The 22,465-nt window shown below is 45.3% G+C and overlaps 2 protein-coding genes, 1 non-coding gene and 1 pseudogene across 3 annotated transcripts; 2 read left to right on the forward strand and 2 right to left on the reverse strand.

Annotated features, from left to right (window-relative positions):
• The first annotated feature begins 1,188 nt into the window (after positions 1-1,188).
• LOC109770140 (wall-associated receptor kinase 4-like) lies at positions 1,189-4,894 on the forward strand. Its single transcript, XM_073502518.1, has 6 exons — positions 1,189-2,050; positions 2,464-2,558; positions 3,129-3,257; positions 3,425-3,514; positions 3,637-4,408; positions 4,491-4,894. The coding sequence occupies exons 1-6, from the start codon at positions 1,189-1,191 to the stop codon at positions 4,892-4,894; spliced, it is 2,352 nt and encodes a 783-aa protein (XP_073358619.1).
• A 1,069-nt stretch (positions 4,895-5,963) lies between these two features.
• On the forward strand, positions 5,964-6,123 carry LOC120967710 (U1 spliceosomal RNA). The gene has a single exon (XR_005761434.2). It is a non-coding gene; the product is annotated as a U1 spliceosomal RNA (small nuclear RNA).
• Positions 6,124-6,986: 863 nt separating this feature from the next.
• On the reverse strand, positions 6,987-8,715 carry LOC109770139 (UNC93-like protein 1; annotated as a pseudogene).
• An 8,178-nt stretch (positions 8,716-16,893) lies between these two features.
• On the reverse strand, positions 16,894-18,155 carry LOC109770127 (uncharacterized). The gene is made up of 3 exons (XM_073502196.1): positions 18,078-18,155; positions 17,845-17,988; positions 16,894-17,547 (listed from the first exon to the last, which is right to left on the reverse strand). Exons 1-3 carry the CDS (start codon positions 18,153-18,155, stop codon positions 16,894-16,896), a joined length of 876 nt encoding a protein of 291 aa, XP_073358297.1.
• Positions 18,156-22,465: the final 4,310 nt, after the last annotated feature.

Below are 22,465 nucleotides of genomic sequence, written 5' to 3' on the forward strand. Positions count from 1 at the left end.
GGTGTGCGAGGCTAAGAAGAAGATTATGAACGATAACCCTGATACTATCTCCTGGTCTATGAATAGTAGGGGCAAATTTACTACTAAATCGGTCTATGAGTGGCTAGAAAGAGATTTATCTGGACCCAGCTATAAAATGATTTGGAAAGCTACGATCCCCTTGAAAATAAAGATTTTTCTATGGCAATTGTTTCAAAATGCTGTGCCTACGCGCGATAACATGCGGCGCAGAAATTGGCCTGGAAACCCTATGTGTTCCTTCTGCACAAATGTGGAAACTGCTAATCACCTCTTTTTTACTTGTCCTCTCGCCCGTACGGTTTGGGGCACACTGGGGTTAACAGCAGGAGTCTCTTGTGCCCCCGGATCTATTTGGCAAAGCTTAGCTTGGCTATATAAATTCTTTCCAAACGGAAAAAGATTTTATATGATAATTGTTGCAGCCGTGTGCTGGGGGGTGTGGTGTCTTCGTAACAAAACTACTTTTGACAATTATAATGCTCTTACTCCTTTGGAGGCTGTCTTCACCGCCTGTTCTTTTATGTTATATTGGGCAGGGTTGCTGAAGGATGATGACAAGACAAGATTTCAGGCTGGTGTGAAGAGACTTGCTCAGGTGGCGGCTACCCTGGCAGACAGACCATATACGCATGGCAGGCGGCTCTTGGGAGATGGGGATGGCATTCAGATTGGCTAGTCTGTTCAGTGCTCGCTGTGGTTTAAGTCTTATATCCACTGGGGTCTGATGCCCGTTGGATCGATCTTTTGGTGTTGTTGGTTCTGTTCGCTGGAGTTTTATCCTCTAGTTTGTTTCATCTGTGTCGTGTAGTGATTATAGTGTCGTCAGGTTTTCGCCCCATAGCTGATAGTCCGTTTCAGGGTTGTCATGCAGTGGGTTTCCTGGCGATGCACCAACTCGCTACACCCTTTTCAGTCTCCTTTGCTCAATAGTTGTTCTATTTTGGCTGATGCCTAGCTAGTGATCTTCGAACAATGATACCTGACTGATGTATTTCCGTTGGTTGCAAAATTAATGGAAAGGGGTGTGTGCCCGGTTGGAAAAAGTAAATCAGTTCGCTAAATCCAGCTGGTTCATTGAACAAATCTCTCTCTCTCTCTCACTCTCTCTCTCTCTCTCTCTCTCTCTCTCTCTCTCTCTTCGTACGTACTTGTTGAGGAAAACAAACAATGAGTGCTAGGCTGGCTCCCCTCGCTACTGCAATGCTCTGTGCTGTGGTAGCCGCGCTGCTGCTCCTGCCGGCGCCGCCGTCGTTGGGCGCCGAGGAGGAAGCAGCTACAAGCCGGAGTAACTGCACCACCCACTGCGGCAACATCAGCATCCCATACCCGTTCGGGGTGGAGCCCGGCTGCTACCACGACAGCGGCTTCAACCTCACCCGCAACCAGTCCTACAGCCCGCCCCAGCTCTTCCTCGGCGACGGCACCGTTCAGGTGCTCGACATCGATCTGCCCAACGGCACGGTACGTATCAACAGCAAGCCATTGGAAATCCCCTATGGCGACAATGGAAAAGTAAGCCGCCGCACATGGCGCGCCGGCGGCCTGGGATACGCTGCCGACGGGCCATACTTTGTAGCGGGAGCAGGGCGGAACAACTTAGTAGCACTCGGGTGCAACTTCCAAGTCGTCCTCTTGGGAGAGAACAACAACCTTGTCAGCTCTTGCTCTCCTTTCTGCCCGGGCACAGGTTACAAGGATACAGATACCTGCTCCGGCATCACCTGCTGCCAGGCAACCATACTGGAGGGTCGCGCTTCCTACGGACTCCTCGTTCAACGGGTTGGTTTCGGTTATTATAGATCCTGGCTCAATGTGTTAATTATGGAATCGGACTATTTGCTTAACGTGACGGACTATTCTTATGACCAGTACACAGTCCCTAGCATGGCTGGGCGATCAACAGCTCCGTATGTCATACCAATGGGTTGTCACCTGCCTGCCGCAGTAATCACAGCTTCTGTCTTAACTACACCACAGATTTTGATCAAGGTCTTGTTTATGGTTATGAGGATCAACGGCATAACTGCAGGTGTGCTGGTGGTTACCAAGGCAATCCATACATCTCCCATGGCTGCTATGGTAATTGTAATACACTGCTCAAATATTTCTTTTTCTTTTTTTTTTATCTAGATGCTCAAAGTAATTTACTCCCTCTGTACTCTTATATTTCTTTAGGAGGCAATACTTTTATGCAGCCAGCGCACCTAGCTAAGTAGAGTGTTTTCCGAGTAACCATATCATCATGAACCTCAAGGATGGAGATGCTAACACAAATTTTTTCTCCTAGCTATGTAGCCACCACACCTAGCCAAAGTTGAACCTCAAAATAGATAAGCGCCTTATAAATTAAGATGGAATTAGTTCAATATACATATACATACGGGATTTGCTATCTCTCGGTCACTTAAAAAAACATTAATAGACAAGTTTTTTCGTTCACAGTAATACAAATCATCAAAATTGGTGTAGCTACAAGATCTACAAGCTCACTCCACCAAGAGCTATCTGATCTGAACCTTGAGAGCCTCCACCATGCAGTATGTAGTAGCCGGTGTTGACGTATAAATGTATTGCCTAGTCTCTTCCATCATATCGATTTTTTGGTTACATTGGCTAGAGCATGCACTTCTACATGGTATTGGAGCCTATAGGTCTTGAATTCAAGACCCGGTTGGCTGCAATTAAATTGCAGCACACTTTCGGTCCATGTTTTAGTTTCTTCCATCAGATCCGTCTTTTGCTTGCATTGGCTAGAGCATGCACTTCTATAGGTAGAGCTTGCATTTTAAGTGGACTTATCCATGCCACAATTATTAGTTTAGTTATGACATGGTTAACTTTATATTAACTTCATTCTTTAGTACAGAAATATATCACTTGTTTTTTAAACTATATATGGAATCAATTTATAATCTTTACCATATTTGGAAATCAAATAATTGGAAATCAGATCTTCAATTCCACGACAGCTTGCGCGGCATTGACCAGTAAATAGTTGTTTCTTAGCCGACCGACTTGTGTGTTTATATACATTTTCTACTCATTGACTACATGAACCTACATCGGTATAACTAATTTTGGTTTTTTCTATGTTGTGGTACATCCAGATATCAACGAATGTGATTATCCAAACATCTATCCATGTTACGGCAATTGCAGAAACACACACGGAGGATATGATTGCCAGTGCCCTCCTGGCTTCATGGGCGATGTTTTTACACCAAATGGATGTGAAGGTACAGCTCAACTTAATTGATTGCTTTATGCTTATTTGTTCACTACGATGTTATATAGGGACCAGCCGAATATTTTTGTAGTTCTACTACCTACAGAATAGTCCAGCTAGTTACCTATTTAGCATGCATATTGCTTATTCATTCATACTTTTATGTGCTTTGCCCAGACATTGACGAATGTAAACACAAGGAAACATATCCATGTTATGGAATCTGAATCAATTTGCCTGGGACATTCCATTGCCGGTGTCAAGATGGTGCCTATGGAGATCCATTGATGAAATTGGGATGTGTCAGCGTCAGAACAAAAAGGCCATTTACAGGTAATGATACCATATTTTTATAATCATCATCAATCTATTATTTTTTAAGAATTCAGCTGCCCGAAATTAATGACTTTGTATTTTCGTCTATGATACCATATTTTACAGGTTTGGGAGTAGGTCTTGTGGCTAGTGGCAGCTCAATCATTTTACTTTTAGTGCTCGCTGCCCCGTTTATAGCACGCAAAATGAAGTTAAATAGGGCAAACAATCTGAAAAGAAGATTATTCAAGCAAAATCATGGGTTGCTGTTGCAACAACTAATATCCCAGAAAACAGATTTTGGTGAAAGGATGATCATTCCTTTGTTGGATCTAGAGAAGGCCACAAACAATTTTGATAGAACTCGTGAAGCCGGTGGTGGAGGCCACGGTGTTGTGTATAAAGGAATTTTAGACCTACAGGTTGTCGCCATCAAGAAATCCAAGATCGTTGTACAGAGAGAAATCGATGACTTCATAAACGAGGTTGCAATTCTTTCTCAAATCAACCATAGAAATGTCGTGAAGCTAATCGGATGTTGTCTTGAGACAGAAGTCCCATTACTAGTTTATGAGTTCATTTCGAATGGTACTCTTGATCAACATCTTCATGTTGAAGGCCCAATATCACTGTCATGGGATGATCGAATAAGGATCGCGCTTGATGTTTCTAGAGCTCTATCTTATCTTCATTCAGCTGCATCAATGCCTATTTATCACCGGGATATTAAATCATCCAACATTCTTCTTGATGATAATTTAACAGCAAAGGTATCCGATTTTGGAGCTTCGAGGTACATTCCAATTGACAAAACAGGGGTGACTACAGCTGTGCAAGGAACAATAGGTTACTTAGACCCTATGTACGTATTATACTGGTTGCCTAACAGAAAAGAGTGATGTTTTCAGTTTTGGTGTTTTGCTTGTAGAACTCCTAACTAGAAAAAAACCATGCCTCTACCTTAGTGGTGGCAACGATGGTGTTGGTCTCGTTTCACATTTTGTTTCACTAGTCGCAGAAGGTAACCTTGATGAGATAATAGATCCTCAACTCATAGAAGAGGAAAATGGGGAAGTCCAGGAGGTAGCTACGCTAGCAGCGATGTGCATTAAATTGAAGGGAGAAGAGCAGCCTACAATGAGGGAGGCAGAGATGAAACTTGAAATCCTGAGAGTTAACATGCGTGTGGCACCTGATACTGCTGCACCAAGGAGATATGATGGAGGTCAAGATGGATCTCTATGGATGCCAGCTGAAGGAGTTGTTGTGGAAGCAAGCAGGCAATACACTATGGAGGAAGAAATATTATCGTCTGCAAGTTATCCTCGATGATCTTGCTGCAGTGTCCTTGACAACTCGATGTTCCGCATCTTTGCTTCTAATGCATCGCAAGTGAAATAGTGAGTTGAAGGAAAAAAATAGAAGCATGACAATACAAGCCGCGTGCTTCTTTCTTTGTATTCGAATAAATTATGTATTTTATTAAGGAAACCCTTAGCTACTGGAATCTCCAACCTCTTACTAATGCATATTTCAATGTGTGGTCGTTTTAATTTTGGTTTCATGTCAAATTATTTTAAATTTCAGGAAACTCTTCCATTTCAAATACTTGGATATCAATAGTTTTGGTTTCAGGAAGTAAATCATAACCTTCAATGTGTTTCTATGTTGATTTTTTTAAAGGTTATGTTATATTCTTGTGAGAATACAACTAATTTTGCATTTTGATTGTTGTATAAGATGTAGTGTAGTCTGGACACCTGAAATGCAGGCACTGAAGCCCGCAGTCTGAGTCGGGTTTTTGAACAAGAACCCTAGTTGCATCAAGGGTCTGACCTCTGACGACAGGAATTGGAGAGAAATAAACCTGGAAACATAGCAATTGTGGCGACAGCTTGTTGACGCTACACAGCGGCATGCAGACGGAACGCTGCTGGCCTCCCTCCATCCATGCGAGGCGTCCAAGATACAGCGTATCAGCAAGGTGCAACAGTGTGTCTCGGTCGTCATCGTCATCTCACCAGCGTGCCGTCGTCGTCAAAATAGCCTGAACTGCTCGGCGGCGACAGTGCCAGCACGACGAACCCGAACTGCTCGTTGGTACCCTGCCCTGTTCTTTTCCGGGCGGCACCGATCGATCGCGCGTCGCGGGCGTTCCAGCAGCTCGTGCAGCGGAAGATCGATCTTGGTGGCTCGGGTCGTGTGCGTGGCCGCGTATGCTCCCTGAACTAGACTTATTTCCCCTCGTGCCGTGCCTGGAGAGAAACAGAAATCCTCGGGCAGAGTCCCCATCCTGAACGAACAAGCGTAGGTAGCGCGCGGTTTAGTATCACCTCGGCAGCCGAGCCGCCTTGGGCTGGAGGGGCGCCTACATAAGCAGCGCACAGGGCAGCAGTAAAACTTACTTACCTGGACGGGGTCGACGGCCGATCAAGAAGGGTCGTGGCCTAGGTCAATGACTTGTATTGCACTTGGTGAGCACGTTGACCTATCATCTCCCCTCGTGGGAGAGTGAACGTCATAATTTGTGATAGAGGAGGTACGCGTTCGCGCGGCCTCTGCCAATTCTTATCTTCAAATTTTAGTTCTAAGATAAATCTTTTTACCCGGCACTCTGATTGAGTTTCAAGACCATGCAAAATTATCATGGTGTTCTTTTGAAAACCCGTTGGATGTGGCTCAAAGGCACAATTTCATACTAAATTGGCAATATGTTTCCCTCGATTGATCGCTGTCATGGGCCGGGAGATATATTTGGATTTGAATTATGGTGAAATTGGATCGAATTTTTGCATATATGTTGCTTGGATTAATTTTTAATTTTGTGTAGTTTCTGTTTAACCCTGTTCTGCAGCATCCATGGCTAGATCTTTTCTCACTTGTGAAGTTACTTTTACATGGTAAATTTCTCTGCGTGTTACTCCTTAGGCTAGAGATCATCTCGATTTTGCACCGGTTTCCTTACTGAACACTCTGATCACAGTTAGATAGTTACAACTATATATTTGGTGATGGTTTTCAATTTTGATGAGATGTGGATGAGATTAGTCCTTCTATTTGTAGCTGATCATCTTTTGTTATTAAGGAAACTTTTCCAATTTTAATTATAATATATGGCACTTTATAATATTTGTAAATTGCTTTGGTGCTCATATTCGACAAGAAACATTTCAAAACAACCAAGTGTTAGCAATTCAGCACACGGTTTCAGCCTAGGGGCAGTACAAACGTTTCAACACACAGCTCATACCACAATCTCAGAATGCAAACTCTGACAAGAACTAGGCTGTTGATTCTGTGGCTAGTTTCCCAGAATTTGATTCTGGAGAATCTGCAGATGTAGACATGAAGTGTGCCATAGGCATCGTACTATCTTCACGCTTTACAACCGAGAATTGGTCTTTAGTCTTCATCCTCAACCAAGCTAGGGAACTAAACTGTCTTCATCCTTTACAACCATCGTACTGGCTTCATCCTTTACGGCCAAGAACACCAGTAGGGCAAGCAAGGGGCAACTGAAAGTCATAAGTCCACAGTTGACAAACAGTTGGGATATCAATGACGTCTTGTGTCTGTTGACCTGCCATGCAACAGCCGCCCCTGCACTTTGCGCCCCATTGTAGAACCCGATATACCTACAGTCCTACAGAAAAGAGGTGAAGAGTTTTATTGCGATGTTAAAAAGGTAGGTTTGTCACCAAATCAAAAGTCTTTTGTCGGAGTTAAGAGTTCTTAAACGGAAGTAACATACTATATAGATGAACTTGCACATCTATATCTGGGAAAGATAATTGAATCCTTTTTCATGGAAAAGGGCAGACAAGTTGTAATGTGATAGGTGAGGATTTAGTTTCTTGTCCGGGTAATTGACGGGAAAAAAGAGACAAGGGGAGACGAGACAACAAATTATGAACCAAACATTAGGCATTTTCTTGCCCAACTTGCTTGGCAGGTTAGGCCTTTCATACCCACCTAGTAAGTTGCTCTCTCAAAGAACAATGATCCAGTAGAACGTGGACATTGAGTTAGAATTATTACCTACTGAGGACCTGTGAGTCGTCTGAGAGGGCAGCAATGATCCAGTAGAGGAGGCTCTGGAAGATGGCGTCCAGCAGCCCATAGCTGAAGAAGAGCAGAAATGGGCTAGCGTACCGACGTCCATCCTTGAAATCGATGAGGTCCTCCCACTTTCCGTCCTTGTACCTCAGTTGGGTGGCGAGGCCTCCTCCCCAGATGGCGGTGCCGAGTGTGGCGACGATAATCACCCATATGAATCCCCTCTTCCTCCGGCTCGCAAACCCAAAGTCGAGGAAGTAACCGATGCCGGCGGAGCCGATCATCCATGCACACCCCAGTAGAATACATTGTTAAGGCCCTAGGTGCGGAGCGTGAAGAGGATGCCGTTGACATTGTTGAACTGGTAGGTGTAGAAGAAGTTGCTGTCCCAAGCCGCGGGGAACACAAGAAGCATCTTCCAATTGGTGAAGATCTTAAGGATCTCAGAACCCTCACTGGCTACGGAGGAGTAGGCGACCCCCGCGAGGCCGCGGCCTTGCTCCCATCGTCACGGGTGATCTTGCTAGGCGGTAGGATGAGGAGGGCGAGCGCGCTTCCGAGGAGCATGAACACCATGAATGCGATGTAGGTGCCGTCGTTGACGCTACCGGCATCGCTGCCACGGTGGTAGTTGAGTGAGAAGGGGAAGAGGCCCCCAAAGACGCCTCCAAAATTGTAGAGGCACCAGAAGATGGAGATGTAGGTGCCGCGGCGCTTCGGAGGCGGGTAGGCGGTTATGATTGCACCCTGGGCAGCCCAGAGGAGGCCCGCGCCGGCGCCGAGGATGGCCCCTGCGGCGACGGGAAACGCCATGGAGCGGCAGTGGTTGTAGTAGAGGAAGGAGGCATCGTAGAGCGGGTATGTGAGAACGCCGAGGAGGAGGGTGGTGCGTGGGCCCAAGAGGTTGTGAGCCGCGCCGCCCAAGATGCCGAAGACGGCGAAGCACAGGCGTAGAGGGCGGTGTTGGCATTGTCGGCGACCCTATGGTCAACCTGGCCGCCGCCACCGATGCCCGAGGGCGCGTTGAACATGCCAGGGCAGCAAAAGCACACGAGGCCGATCAGGCACACCTGCGCCAGTGGGGAGTTGGTGCGGAGGAGCCCGCACTTCACCGGCGTCGGCGACGACCGATGCCCCTCTTCCACCACCTCCGGCTGCGGCGTCACAACCGCACCAGGCATTTTTGGCCTTGTGCACTAGCAATTTTGATAAACCCCACCGTGCTCAAGATAAAGGGTACGGTTAGATCGATCTATAACTTGGAGCTACGTAATGAGAGAACAGACTTCCATGGATGCAGCAGAACTATTCGTATGTATAGAGAGAAAGAGAAGCACACCCACGGAGTAGAAAAGGAAACGAATGGAAGAAAGAGCTAGGGAATGAAAGTAGATGCTGACCAGTCATGAGTCGTGATAGAATGCACTGCGTGGACTTGACTAAGTTTTGATTAATTACAAAGCTATCAATTTGTCTCAACAAACAACATGCAATTTAGTTTTCGTTTTCACTTTTTTCTGCATTGTTCGGTTTTTGGTACGGATATTTGTGTCATATATTACAATTTTCTTCAGGAGCGTGCGTCACACTACTATATATATTGATAGATGTATATTTCTACATCTAACCGCAGTGATATACATAATTGGTGGCTTGAAAGTAATGGATTTTATTAAAGCAATAAAAAACATAGATTAAAATCGCGGGAGAAACGATTTCGCGGCGGCCTCTCCCAGCAGCTATAGCGGCCGTCATAGCGGGCAATCGCGGCAAATAGCGGAAATTTTTCTGGTGGGGGAGATGATTCTGGAGGGATTTGTTGATTGTTGAGCCATTTATAGGGGTATGTGGAGGATTTCGCGGCAGCAGCCATAGCGTAGCGGCGAGGCTCCTGGGCATCTATAGCGCAGCTATCGCGGCTATTTCGCGGGCTATTTTAATCTATAAAAAATCAAATTTTCTACTTCATAACAATATTTTTGTTGGCAAAAGGTTTCCCACTAAACCACAGACCGTTGAAAAACAATCGCTCCTTGTTTCCAGAAATGTTCCGTACCGCAAAAAACGTTGTTTGTTCCCAAAATTGTTCCTTCCACAAAAGACTAAAATATTATCTCTTCACAAAAAGATATTCATTCTTAAAAAAAATGTACTTTTTCTTCATAAAAAAATATACCTTCAGAAAAAGATGTTCCTTCAAATTGTTCCCTTCACAAAAGGTGTTTCTTCTTCATAAAGAAATGTACATTTTCTTCAAATATTTCATGTTAGATGTATATTGGATGAACTAGGGATGCAATTTTTTGGCCCTCAAGGTAACTTTGACCCTCCCTAGTTTATCCAAATTAACTAAATTTTATAAAACTGTAGTTTATTTAGTTGAAGTAAAAAGGGTCGGAAAATAGCCTAAATGTACAAATTTGCACGCGTAGGATGGACAATTCTAGAAATAAACCTTCCACCAATGTGGTCTTTGGGGATATATGCTCATCACAAGTGATACTGTTTTGAGGTAACCACCTATGATAATGTTATCAGTGACCATTTTCCCAAAAAAAAAATGCTATCAGTGACCAAGGTGTTGCATTTCGAACAGGTTCTTTTTTTAGTAGTGTTATTACAAATATATAATTATGTGGGTAGAAATATTTAATATTTAATTTACTCATCTAGGTCCGTCAACTCTTAGTCTTACAACCGAAAATACATGTGTACTGCAGAGAATTGTATTTATGTTTTTGTGTAGAATCAAATGTCTTTATCAAAGATATATGTTCTGCCCTCGCAAAAAAAGAAAGATATATGTTCTCGACAACTAGAATATCAAGGCTGAAGACTTGAATAATCTTACCAGTGTTTTGTAGCCAGCAACAATTCTAGAGACAGGTACAGCCACCCATGTCGAAGAGGAAGAGAAGATATTTTATCTCAATAGCATTTTACGGAAGATTCGTCCTGCCCACCACAATATGACGTCCATTTCCTAAAAACAAAATGACGTCGTATTAACCCACGGACTTAGAGGTAAAGACTTGAATAGTCTTACTTGGAGTGAATTGCAAGAAACCACCACATTTGGGGCTTCTCTTGCAGAAAACTACATGGTCGCTAATCTTTTGCAAAAGGCACCGCACATTCAGTAATAGTTTTGCAGAGTGCACTGAACCTGTCATTTGGCGCGGTTGAGGGCGTTTCCGACAGGCGGGGCCCAATTTGGGTGACGTGGCCTAACGGACGCGCGGACGGCGCCGTTTGGTCCAGACCGACGCGGCCTGGTCGCGCCGGACAGACCGACCGCCCGCACCAGACCAGACCAGACATCTCCCTCCAGCTCCAAATCCATGGCGACGACGGAACCTGGCGGCGTGGACGGCGGCGGCGGAGTTGCTGCCGGTGGGGATGCTCCGGGCGGCGGTGCTGGAGATCCACCGGAGTACTGCGGGAGCTCCCATCCCTCGAGCGCGCTGCCTCTTCCCCAACCGCCCTCGCCGCCGAAGTCGTTGGAATACGCGGCGGCTACTGCATTCGCCCAGGCGGTGAAGGCCAATCCGACGGGCAGCCACCATTTTGCCTCGTCCTTCGGCGGTGTGGAGTAATTCATCCTCCTCCTTCTTTCTCATTTCCCCGATTGGTATTCTAGGGTTAGGGTTCTAGGGTTAGGGTTCTATGGTTAGTGTTCTTGGGTACGTGTAGTACGGTTAAGGTTCTAGGGTTAGGGTTCTAGCATTAGGGTTAGTGTTATATGGCATCCCCTCTGTCAACTGATTGTTGGTGTCACAGAAATTAATTTTAACATGAGTACTTTGACACAAATCCTCTGTGTCTGTTGTTTGATCAAATACTCTCTTTCACCAACTTTAGTATTGTAAATTGAATCAGAAATTTCTGTTGCCACCAATTTTAACTCTGTTAACTGAATTTTGTGAACACTGTTAACTGTTAACTGAATTTATTGAACACTGTACACTGTTAACTGAATTTTTTTAACACCGTTAACTGGATTTTAACACTGTTAACTGAATTTCTGTTGCCACCAATGAGACCTCCTAACAATAATTTTAACATTCTTAAATGAATTACTTAACAACAAAATTAAATGCATTTTATCTGAATTTGTAGCTTGGATGATGAAGAATGGGAAGTGAGATTCCATTTCCTAGACAGAGATAACTTGGAAAGAACAATCTGTTTATCAGACATAACCTTCTGGAATCTCATTGCCCTAATAGAGGTAGAAGGCTATAGTTCAAGGGATTTTATGTATTATGTTAGAGATCCAGGAGCTGGGGTGTCAGGAATGGAAGAATTAACTGATGATGACAAGGTGGAAGAAATGTTGGATCACATAGCTAGTAAAGGAAAGAATGTTGTTAACATTACAGTTATGAGAAGTGATGCACCTTGACCAGTTGATTTGAACATTGGTCATGCTTATGAAGAGCAGGTTCCTTTGTCAGAAATAGGTGTACCAGTTGTCTATGAGGTAGACAATTCAGGAGTTCTTTTCCCCAGTCCAGCGAAACCCCAACCACAGCCAGTCCAAGTAATGAACACACAGGAGAGCTCTTGTTTGTTGAAGCAAAAGGGCCCAAGTGAACCTGAGTTTGCTTTGGACAATGGTAATGAGAGGCATGAGTATTTCATGGAGACAGACCAAGAGCAAGAGCACATTGAGCAGATGCTGGAGCAGAAAAGAAATGAAGAAATTCAGAGGTACAGGAGTAATAAGATACAAAGAGAGAAGTACAAGGCAGCAAACAGAAAACTCCCACAGCTGCTTGCTGAGGAGTTCACTGATAGTGAAAGTGAGGATGAAGATCTAGAAGATGAGGACATATTGGCTAGGTTGGAGGCAATGAAGAGGCATAGGGATGATCCACTATATCACTTTGAAGGAGACACTGATGTAGAAGAGCTATATGGACCAGATGAGGAGGAGGAGGAGAATGAAGGAAGAGATGAAGAGGAAGGACAGGAGGAGCCACTAGATGAGGGCTTGAGAGGAGGAAGCAGTGTAGGAGGAAGTAGTGCAGGAGGTAGCAGCAGCACAGGAGGAAGTAAGAGGAGGGGGAAGGGGCCAACAACAAGATCCCATGCAAGTTTGGATCAAATCATAGAGCAAGACTGGGCACCTTCATCTGATGAGGAGAGCAACCCAGGTGACTTAAGTCAGGAAGAGAATGATTGGGCTCAGCTTCCAGCATTTAAGCTACCAAATGGTAGGAAGAGCAGGGCCAAAAAGAATAAAGTTAGGGTTTGGTATGATGAGAAGAGGGAAAACCCACAAGAACAATTTGTCAAGAAACTTTGTTTACTAGATGTGCAGCAGTTCATAAGGGCACTGCTTACATTTCACATCTCACAAAATAGGAACTACTCATTTCATAGGAACTGCTCAGATAGAGTTATTGTAGTTTGCAGTACAGATGACTGTCCTTTTTTCATTGCTGCTTCCAAAATTGCACATGAGAAGACATTTTGCATAAAGAAAATGAATGTACCACAATTGTCCTGCTGTTGGAGAGAGCACCAAAGTGACTGCTAGGTGGTTGGCACATGAGTGTGAGCAACAGTTAAGGTTTGACATAAACACACCAGTCCAGGCAATATTGGACAATTTGAAGAAAAAACATGGAATTGAAGTGTCCATTCACATGGCCTACAGGGCAAGGAAAGCAGCTAAGGAAGTTGTCCAAGGAGATCAGAGGGCACAATACACTAGGATAAGGGATTACCTCCAAGCTGTGCTGGATACCAATCCTGGAAGTAGATGCATTGTTACAACAAAGCATTTAAAGACTCATCCTAGCATAAACCCTAGATTTCATGGCTTGTTCATGTGCCTCAATGCTTGCAAAGAGGGCTTCCTAAATGGTTGCAGACCCTTCATAGGTACTTGCATAATTATTTTCCCAACATTTTTCCCATTGCATTTGGTTATGTTTGGTACTAATGTGTTATGTTTGGTTTAAGGTGTTGATGGTTGCTTTGTTAAGTTGACAACAGGGCAACAAATATTGGCTGCAACTGGAAGAGATGGTAATAACAACATCTTTCCCATTGCATTTGCAATTGTTGACGAGGAAGACACTGCCAGCTGGTCCTGGTTTCTAACCCAGCTCAAGTATGCTCTTGGTGGTGAGTCAGGGAAGTATGGCAACTACACTATCATATCTGATAGACAAAAGGTACCTCACACATCATCATTCTTATATTTACTGAAGTTTTACCATGCTTCGTACTGTCAAATTGTTTGTTGTTATACTATATTTTGAACACTAGTTATTTAAACAGGGCCTTCTTAAAGCCATAAACAATGTCTTCCCAAATTGCCCTCAAAGATTCTGCCTTAGATATATTTATCAGAACTTTCAAACAGCTGGCTTTAGAGGTGAAGAGTTAAAGAAGTATATGGATCAGGCTAGTTATTCATATACTGAGCATGGTTTTGATCAAGCAATGTAAGGCACGAAAAGAGAGTGTGAGGCAGCTTGGAAATGGCTTAGAAAGATACCCAAGCATACATGGGCTAGACATGCCATGGACAAGGCAAAACTTCATTCAGAAGATTTTGTTAGTGATTTCTTCAAGAATCCAATGTACAAGCAGCCTACAATCCAATTGTGTATCCTGTGCCTGGGCCTGATCTATGGCCAAATACTGGGACCCCTGACATAGAACCACCAATTTTCAGAGACAAGCCAGGAAAGAAGCAGACTAAGAGGAGAAGGAATCAGTTTGAGAAGCCAGCTCCCAAGGATACTTCAAGGATGGCAACAATAACCTGCAGCAATTGCAACTTGACAGGTCATGGGTACACTAGCTGCCACGAAAATCCGAAGCCAGCCCTAGCAACGAGAAGGAACCAACACCAGGTTAAATCTTGTGTATATATGTTGTCACTGCAGGTTAAATCTTGTGTATATTTAATACTATGTTCTAATCTGTCTATATGTTGTCACTTCAGGAAACCAGGAGAGTTGATGCACCAGCAGCAAGGGCAAGAGCTCCTGCTGCAACCAGTGCAACACCAAGGACAGCTCCATCAGCTCCAGCTGCAACTAGGGCTGCACCTAGAGCAGCTCCTTCTCCTCCTGCTCCAACAAGGCCAACTTCATCTTCTGCTGCTGCTTATAGGCCTAGTTCATCTTCTGCTACTGCTGCTAGCTCAAGGGCAAAGAGAACATTCATACCACCAAGAGTGTCAGGTACTGGAAGAGTGAGAAAGCCATCATACAAGATGTCTGAATGGTTCAATTATTCTCAAGGCAGCAAGAAGTGATGTCATGTTGAAACATGTTTAATTCAGCCTGTTTTGGCTAGTTTGTGATGAAGAATATATATTAAGAATTTCATGTTGAAACCAGTTAGTTCAAGTCCAAGTGTTGGACTATGTAATGTACCTAATGGTTGTGATGCACTATGGTACTCTGGTTATGATGATATGATGATGAACTTATTAGTTATGATGTTTTCAAGAAGTTTTCATTCTGTTGTTGTGATGATGATCATAGTTTCATAGTTGATATGATGATGATCTTAGTTTTCATGGTGTTGATATTATGATGATCTTAGTTTTCATTTTGGGTGCCTCGGCGTCGACAAAACCCAAAATGGGCCCACTTGGGCATTTTGGGTGCCTCGGCGTCGACAAAACCCAAAATGGGTCCACTTGGGCATTTTGGGTGCCTCGGCGTCGACAAAACCCAAAATGGGTCCACTTGGGCATTTTGGGTGCCTCGGCGTCGACATATTAATTTTACAAAACCAAAAAAATTTGCAGAAAAATTGTTTGGCCTGGGGCTCGAACCCAGGACCAGTGGGTAGTAACCATGCGTTCAATACCAATGGGATAGTGCTAGTGATCTTGTTTGAGTAGCATCCGCTATTTTACTTATATTTAGTTAGGCACGCACTGTGTTGAGAGTGCGTTGCGGCCCGCAGCGTGGTGAACATGCGTTCAGTATAACTAGTCGTTTCGGTTTCTCACCGTTTAATACCTATCCACCCACCGCTCTCTCCGCCCACTCGCCGCCCGCACCGCCCACTCCTCTTCCCCCTCTCTCCTGTCGAAACCACCGCCGACAGCCACCCCCACCGCCGTCGCCATGGACTGGCAGCTGGCCATTGAAGAGCTCGCCGGCAACAACCAGGAGCTGCGCGCGCAGTACAGGGAGATCGCGCGTTGGTTCCCCAGTCTGGCGATGCTGAGGAACCATGCCCGCGGCCTGGTGAAGGTGATGACACCTGCCGAAAGGCAGCGTGCCTTCCCTGCCGGCCGCACCGTCTCACCGGCGACCATTCTCCTATGGGCGATGCGCGAGGTGCAGCGCTCCCCCGACCCCAGGCAACGCGTCCGTTGGTGGATGTACCGCTCATCCACCACGCCGCCGGCCGCCGCGGATGACACCACCGACGCCGTCCTCGCTCTCCCAGCCCCCATCAACAACGCCTACTGGGAGAGGCGCAATCCATGGGTCCTCGGGCCAGATGAGGACTCTGATGCCGAGTCCTCTGCCGACTACAACTCTGACGAAACTGACGACTACTCCTCTGACGACGAGGTGGACGAGGTCGTCGTACTCTCCACCGACTCCTCCGATGACGAGCCTGATGTGCAGCTCCTGGCGCCCGTCCTCGACGCCGTGGATGGGCAGAAGAACAACCCAATTGATGTGGATAAGCTGCCGGAGGTCGCCGACAACCCAGAGCTCGTTGTCGTGAAGCAAGAAGAGGAGGGCGGCGGTGAAGATGTGGTGGAGCCAGTGCCAGCCAAGAAGAAGAGGGCGGCGGTGAACAACAATGACGTGCGGCGCTCCCAACGCCTGAAGATGCTGAAGAAGGAGGAGTGACATGCTGTCTTCAGTTTCGTCAGTAGAAGAAAAAGTTCAGTTTCGTCAGTATGTTAGTTTACCAGTTCTATCTATGTCAGTTGTATCTATGTCAGACTATCTATGCAGCTACTATCTATGTTAGTATGCCAGTTCTATCTATGTCAGTTCTATTTATGTCAGACTATCTATGCAGTATGAACTTGCTATCTATGTTCACTATCTACTTGCTATAATCCAAGTTGTTAATTCATCACAAACTGAACTTAATATAAGCTGATAATTCATCACAAACAGAGTACTCTCACAAACAACATACAATCCAAGGTTCATTGCTACAAAAATAATAGAGTTCACCACAATAAAGCTTAACATATTACAAGCTTTCCTCCATAGCTACTACAAAAGACATCATTGACACACATGGTCAAACAACAACACAACTTAGTCCTCATCACAAATAGCCTTAATCTGGTGAAGCTTCCTCTTGTTTCTATCACCTGCTGTCTTGAGCTCAACAATGCAGGAAGCAAGAGTACTCTTCTCCATGGTCAACTTCTCCTTCACTTTCATCAGCTCAGCCATGCAACAATCCAGCTTATCCTTCTCTTTCTTCAGGTCATCCTTCTCTTTCTTCAGGTCAGCATAGCAAATCTCCAAAGTCCTCTTATCAGAGCTCAACTTTTCCTTCTCTTTAAGATGGCTGAACTTCAAATTCCTAATGACAGTGGCTTGAGCTACATGAATTTGCTTTAACTGGTCAACAACAGCCTTTAATTTTTTGATCTCAACATCCTTTGTCATGCTGCTTTCCACACTAACTGAAATGTTCTCAGCATCATTCTTCTGGTTTACCTCAGGCTGGCTATCCTTATAATCCAAGAGGTTGTTCACATCTTCAACAAGCTTCTCATATGTGTCCTGCAACTCTTTTTTCGGCTGTGTGAGATTGTGTACGGTGCTTGAATGCTCCAGGCATGCCATCTTGTTTTCATGCTGGCTATGCTCATACATAAGCCACAGCTTATGAATAGCATTCTGCAGATACTCTGGCCAATGCTCATCTACCCACTGCACTAATCCACAATTTCCAACACCCTACAAAAGAAAAAATCAGTTCAAAATTACAGACATTACTTACAGATTCAGTTAAAATAGCTGATTCAGTTTATGTACCAGAATCAGATTCATTTAATGATGAATAATTATGAAAACTACAACTAAGAACAGTACCTATGAACCCTAGAACTAAATTCAGTAACTATGAACCCTAGAACACGAGCAGTAACTATGAACCCTAGAACATGAACAGTAACTATGAACCCTAGAAAATGAACAGTAACTACAAACCCTAGAACAAGAATTGGAATGCTGCAAACACAACTTAAAACTTACTTCAGTGGCACAGGCAATGAACCTCCTACCAGTGCTTATCCCCTCAAATGCAACATACTTCCTCCCTGGATTCCCATGCTCACAAATCACATTCAAGTCGTCAGCAAGACCCTCGAACGACGGCTCATCAATTGTAGCTGGGATCTGAGAAATCCAACAAAAACTTGTTCAAATCAAGCAAATGTTCAACCCTAGAAACCCTAGAACAGAAATGAGCAATAGAAGGTTCTGACCTTGAGAGGGGAGTCGTCGGAGGAGATGTACTGCGCGCCGGAGCCGCCAGTGCTCTCACTGTCGCTCCAGGACACCATGGCAAACGGCGGCCGGCGGCGGCCGGAGAGGAAGGACCAAATGGGAGGGGAGCGAGCGAGCGTGGGAGCAGAGAGAGCGAGCGTGAGAGCAGAAAGAGCGAGCGAGATGTGGTCGGGCGCGGGCGGTCTGTCTCTGGCGACCCGACCGCGTCTGTCTTAAGCAAACGGCGCCGTCCGCGCCTCCGTTAGGCCACGTCAGAGATTTTGGGCCCCACCTGTCGGAAACGCCCTCAACCGCGCCAAATGACAGGTTCAGTGCACTCTGCAAAACTATTACTGAATGTGCGGTGGCTTTTACAAAAGATTAGGGACCAGGTATTTTTCTGCAAGAGAAGCCCAAATGTGATGGTTTCTTCCAATTCACTCTCCTACTTGAGTCGAAGTCTATTAATTAACCCACAGACACGCATGCACAGTCGACTTGACTTGTCCAGTAGATTTGTCGTGTCCCCATGACTCCATGTTGTTTCCATGGAGGCACGTTGTGCCGTTGGGCCTCACGTGGCCATTTGTGGAAGACTAAATATCCATGGAATGCTAGTTATTTTTGCCACCTCAGCTGCTCAACAAAACGAGTGAACAAATTGAACCTCTGTAAAGGACTATTAGGCCGCGCTTGGCATCGGGGTATTGTAATGTTGTATTTAATTTACAGGTGTTACTTATAGGACTGTGAGGGATTTTCGGCAGGATAAGAAACGACTGACGGATACCTGTATTTTTTTACAAGGGTACAGGGCCGTCTTCAGAAATTCGAGGCCCTTGTGCGAAATGCAAATGAGGCCCTAAAATCTGAAAAATTCCCATAGCTAAAGAATACTGTCACTTTTCGGCTCAAAAGCATACTCTCACTTAAATTATACATACATGTTATTTTGTATATTATTTGATAATATATCATACGAACGATCTTCCCCAAGTATTTCACCCACTGAGCAATGAACATATAGCAATTTTCTTAATTAAAAGGAGAACCGATGCACATGTTCAGTATACTCATTTAGCCACTAATTATTTGATAGAAAAAATAGCCTAAAACAAGTTTGATCTGAACGTGATGCGTAAAATGAATCTCCAGATTGATCTGAACGTGGCCTTGGCGCTCAGCCAGCGGCTGCCTCCTGCTTTGCTTGGCTGTGTTGGGCCCCCTGTTAGCCTTGGTTAGCCGTGATTTTTGAGGAAACTCATGGCGCAAATTCTGCAGCGTAGCCCGTGCCCTCGTGTTCTTTGCGACCGCGCCGATGGCAAGCAGATGGGAGCTGGTCGAGAAATTGGATCTTTTGCCCCACTTTACTTCTCCATTGGATCATTTGCCCCTCCCTGAGAGGCTACCGGATGGGGCCCGGGGCCACTGTCATTGAGACAATCAAATGGCAAATCATCCAACCCCTTATAAAGTGAGGCAAATCATCCAATCCCAAGGAGCTAGTCAGGGGACTCAGGGAGTCGGGAGGACCGAAAAGGAAGCAGTTTTTTTTCTTTTGAGAGGTGCGAAAAGGAAGCAGATTGATCGGGAGCAGGCTGGATAGAATTTGGAGAGGCTCGGGGATGAAACCAGGCTGCCAAGCCTAAAACCAATTAATCAAAGCAAAATATAACTAGGCCCAAAATTGGCCCCCCTAAAACTTGGGGCTCTGTGCGGTCGCACTCCTCGGACATGCCCATGGACGGGCCTGCAAGGGTATTTGAAAGGAAAACGACAATCTAAACATGGCCTTAGCTTCCCATGGGTCATTTAATCATTTGAGCATTTATAATAGACTCATGGAACCATCGCTATATTTGAGCAGTTCATATTCTTGTTAGTCCAACAACTAATCTGAATATGGTAACTTACTATAGAGCATGCATAAAAACATGCTAATATTCATTGGCAACAAAACAATAATTTTCATATAGACGAACCCCCCCGAACAACAAGATATTAATGGCATGTCGTTATCTGACTGAACCCGTTATACAAAGAAAGGAAAATGGATGAATGCTTTAGAAGCTGATTTATTGCTCAGTATTCGACAATGGTTGTACTGAATATATATTCCCAAAAAAAGTTGGAAAAATGAAAAGCCAATGTAATTCATGTTACCCGCAAAACTCCATCTACCCGTGTCATATTTTTCATGTGTATGATCATGAACTTACGTAAAACAAACCAATCAAGAGGAAGAGTGTCATCCAATCCATGAAAACACTGCAACGAAAAGCCTACTGGTAAGGCCCTTCTTGTATGAAAATTTTAAAATTCTCACAACTCAATATGCTACTATAAGGCACTTACCCTGCAACTTCTTTAGAGCAACTCTAGCAAACCCCGCATCCGGCCGGCCCACAAAATGTGTTTGCAGTTCATGAAAAAATGCCTTTGCGGGCCGGCGCGGACGGCCGCAGTTGCAGACCCCGCATAACGGACTTGTAGAAAAGGATATTCGCGAAATATGCTCTTTTACGGGTCGGCTTTGCGGGGTCTGATCTGCGTGCAGTCGTCGCACTGTATGAGCGGTATCGGGGAGCCACATAGCCCGAAGTTAGCATCAGCACTGTCCGCGTGCAGTCGTCGTACTGTATGAGCGACACCGGCGAGCCACAGAGCTGCTGCGCGAGCGCCGAGCCCGGTGGACGGCCGGACGAATCCATGCCCGCAAACCGTCAGCGGCGGCGGGAGGACGAATCCGTACCTGCATGTGGCGATGCGCCCTTGCCGGGGCTGCGGGAGATGCTCCCCGACCATTCCATCGCTTGGCGCAGCCACCGGCGGCCGAAAAAGTCAAATCCGGCGGCCCGCGATGAAGGGCCGCAGATCCGCAAATCTGGCGGCCCGCCGACGCAGGGGGGAAGGGAGGCCTCGTGCGTGTGGCGGCCTTTCGGCGTGCTCCCGCCGGCTGCTTTTGCCGGAATCTTGGGCGGCGGCCTGGCGGAGGAGCGAGGGGGAGAGGGGAGGTGGTTGGTGGGGAAAGCGCGGGCTGAAATGTCCCCCCACCAATTGCTTCCGCTTATATGCAGGGCACCGCAGCGGCGAGGGGGAAACCCGCGTATTCGCGGGTTGGGTCTGAGATTTTGCCGCGCCCCTCAAAATTTTTTGCGGGTCGGTGCGGGATGCGGGGTCTGATCGGGCAGGTTTTCCCGCCTCGACCCACATTTTGACGGTTATTTTGCGGGTCGGGGCGGGATGCTGGGTCTGCTAGAGATGCTCTTAGCAACATCTCCTCTTCACTCCCCTTCCTCCTCTTTGTCGCTTCCTTTGCCTTCGGATCCTCCTCCTCTTTCATCAAACACTGCTCTTCATCTTTTCTCAAATGTTCTCCCTCCGCTTCCCGCCTCTTCGCAAGAGCCTCCTGCATCTCCCGAACATGCTTTGGGAGCTTCTTCATGTCAACCTTCCCTTTAGGCACCTCGCCTCCTTTTCCTCCTTCTTGACCTCTCTCCCATTAGGTGAAAGGCTGATCAATAAAATACTCTTATATTTTTAAGACATATAGATGTATATTAATGTTGGACAATGTGCAGCACAATATGTACCTAATTGTAGGTGACAAATATGTGGGGTAAGAAAAATAAATCAAAATACTAAATCTCACCTACAAGTAGAGCAAACCATTGCCTATAGCTAGTGGTACCTACAAGAAAAAATGTATTTTGGTAAATATTTATTTTTAACTCTATAGAAGATAGTGATAATGTTACATGTCTAATAACTTTCCAGATGAGATGTAGCAGATAACAATGACGACGACGGGCCGGCGGCGCAGCGGCTGCTCATAGCACCCATCTCGCTCGACTTTCCGGATGGATGGGTTCCTCTGCTCTCTGATTTGGGGGAGAGAGTGGGGAGGGGGAGAAGGGGAGAGCAGGCCTGGGAAGTGCCGTGGATGCAAGGCACTATCCCTTTTGCATCTGCGTGCTTTATAGATTGTTTTCTTCGCTTCATGGTTTATTTTTGCGGGCACTGGGATGGGATTTATCTCAAATCTCAAACCATTGACTTCTGTGCTTGAGTAAAGAGCATAAAAATGGTGCTTATTTGGTCCACACAAAATGTGGATGGTAACGAGAAGAAAATAAATGCGGCTGGCTCCAGTGGTTAATTGCCGCGTAAACATAATTTAATTTTGATCACATATACTCCCTCTGTTTATACAAATATAAGATGTTTTGAATATTTTAATATGGACTACATACATATTCAAATTAATGAACAAATACTATAAAACGTGTGTGTCTATTTTATTTTTTTAGTTCAAGTTTGGTATTTTGACCAGAGATATAAGCTAAGTCGAGAGTCACCATAAAAAGAAAAAATTGTCGGTTGGAGT

Source organism: Aegilops tauschii, chromosome 6, assembly GCF_002575655.3.
Source record: "Aegilops tauschii subsp. strangulata cultivar AL8/78 chromosome 6, Aet v6.0, whole genome shotgun sequence".
Classification (NCBI taxonomy): Eukaryota; Viridiplantae; Streptophyta; class Magnoliopsida; order Poales; family Poaceae; genus Aegilops; species Aegilops tauschii.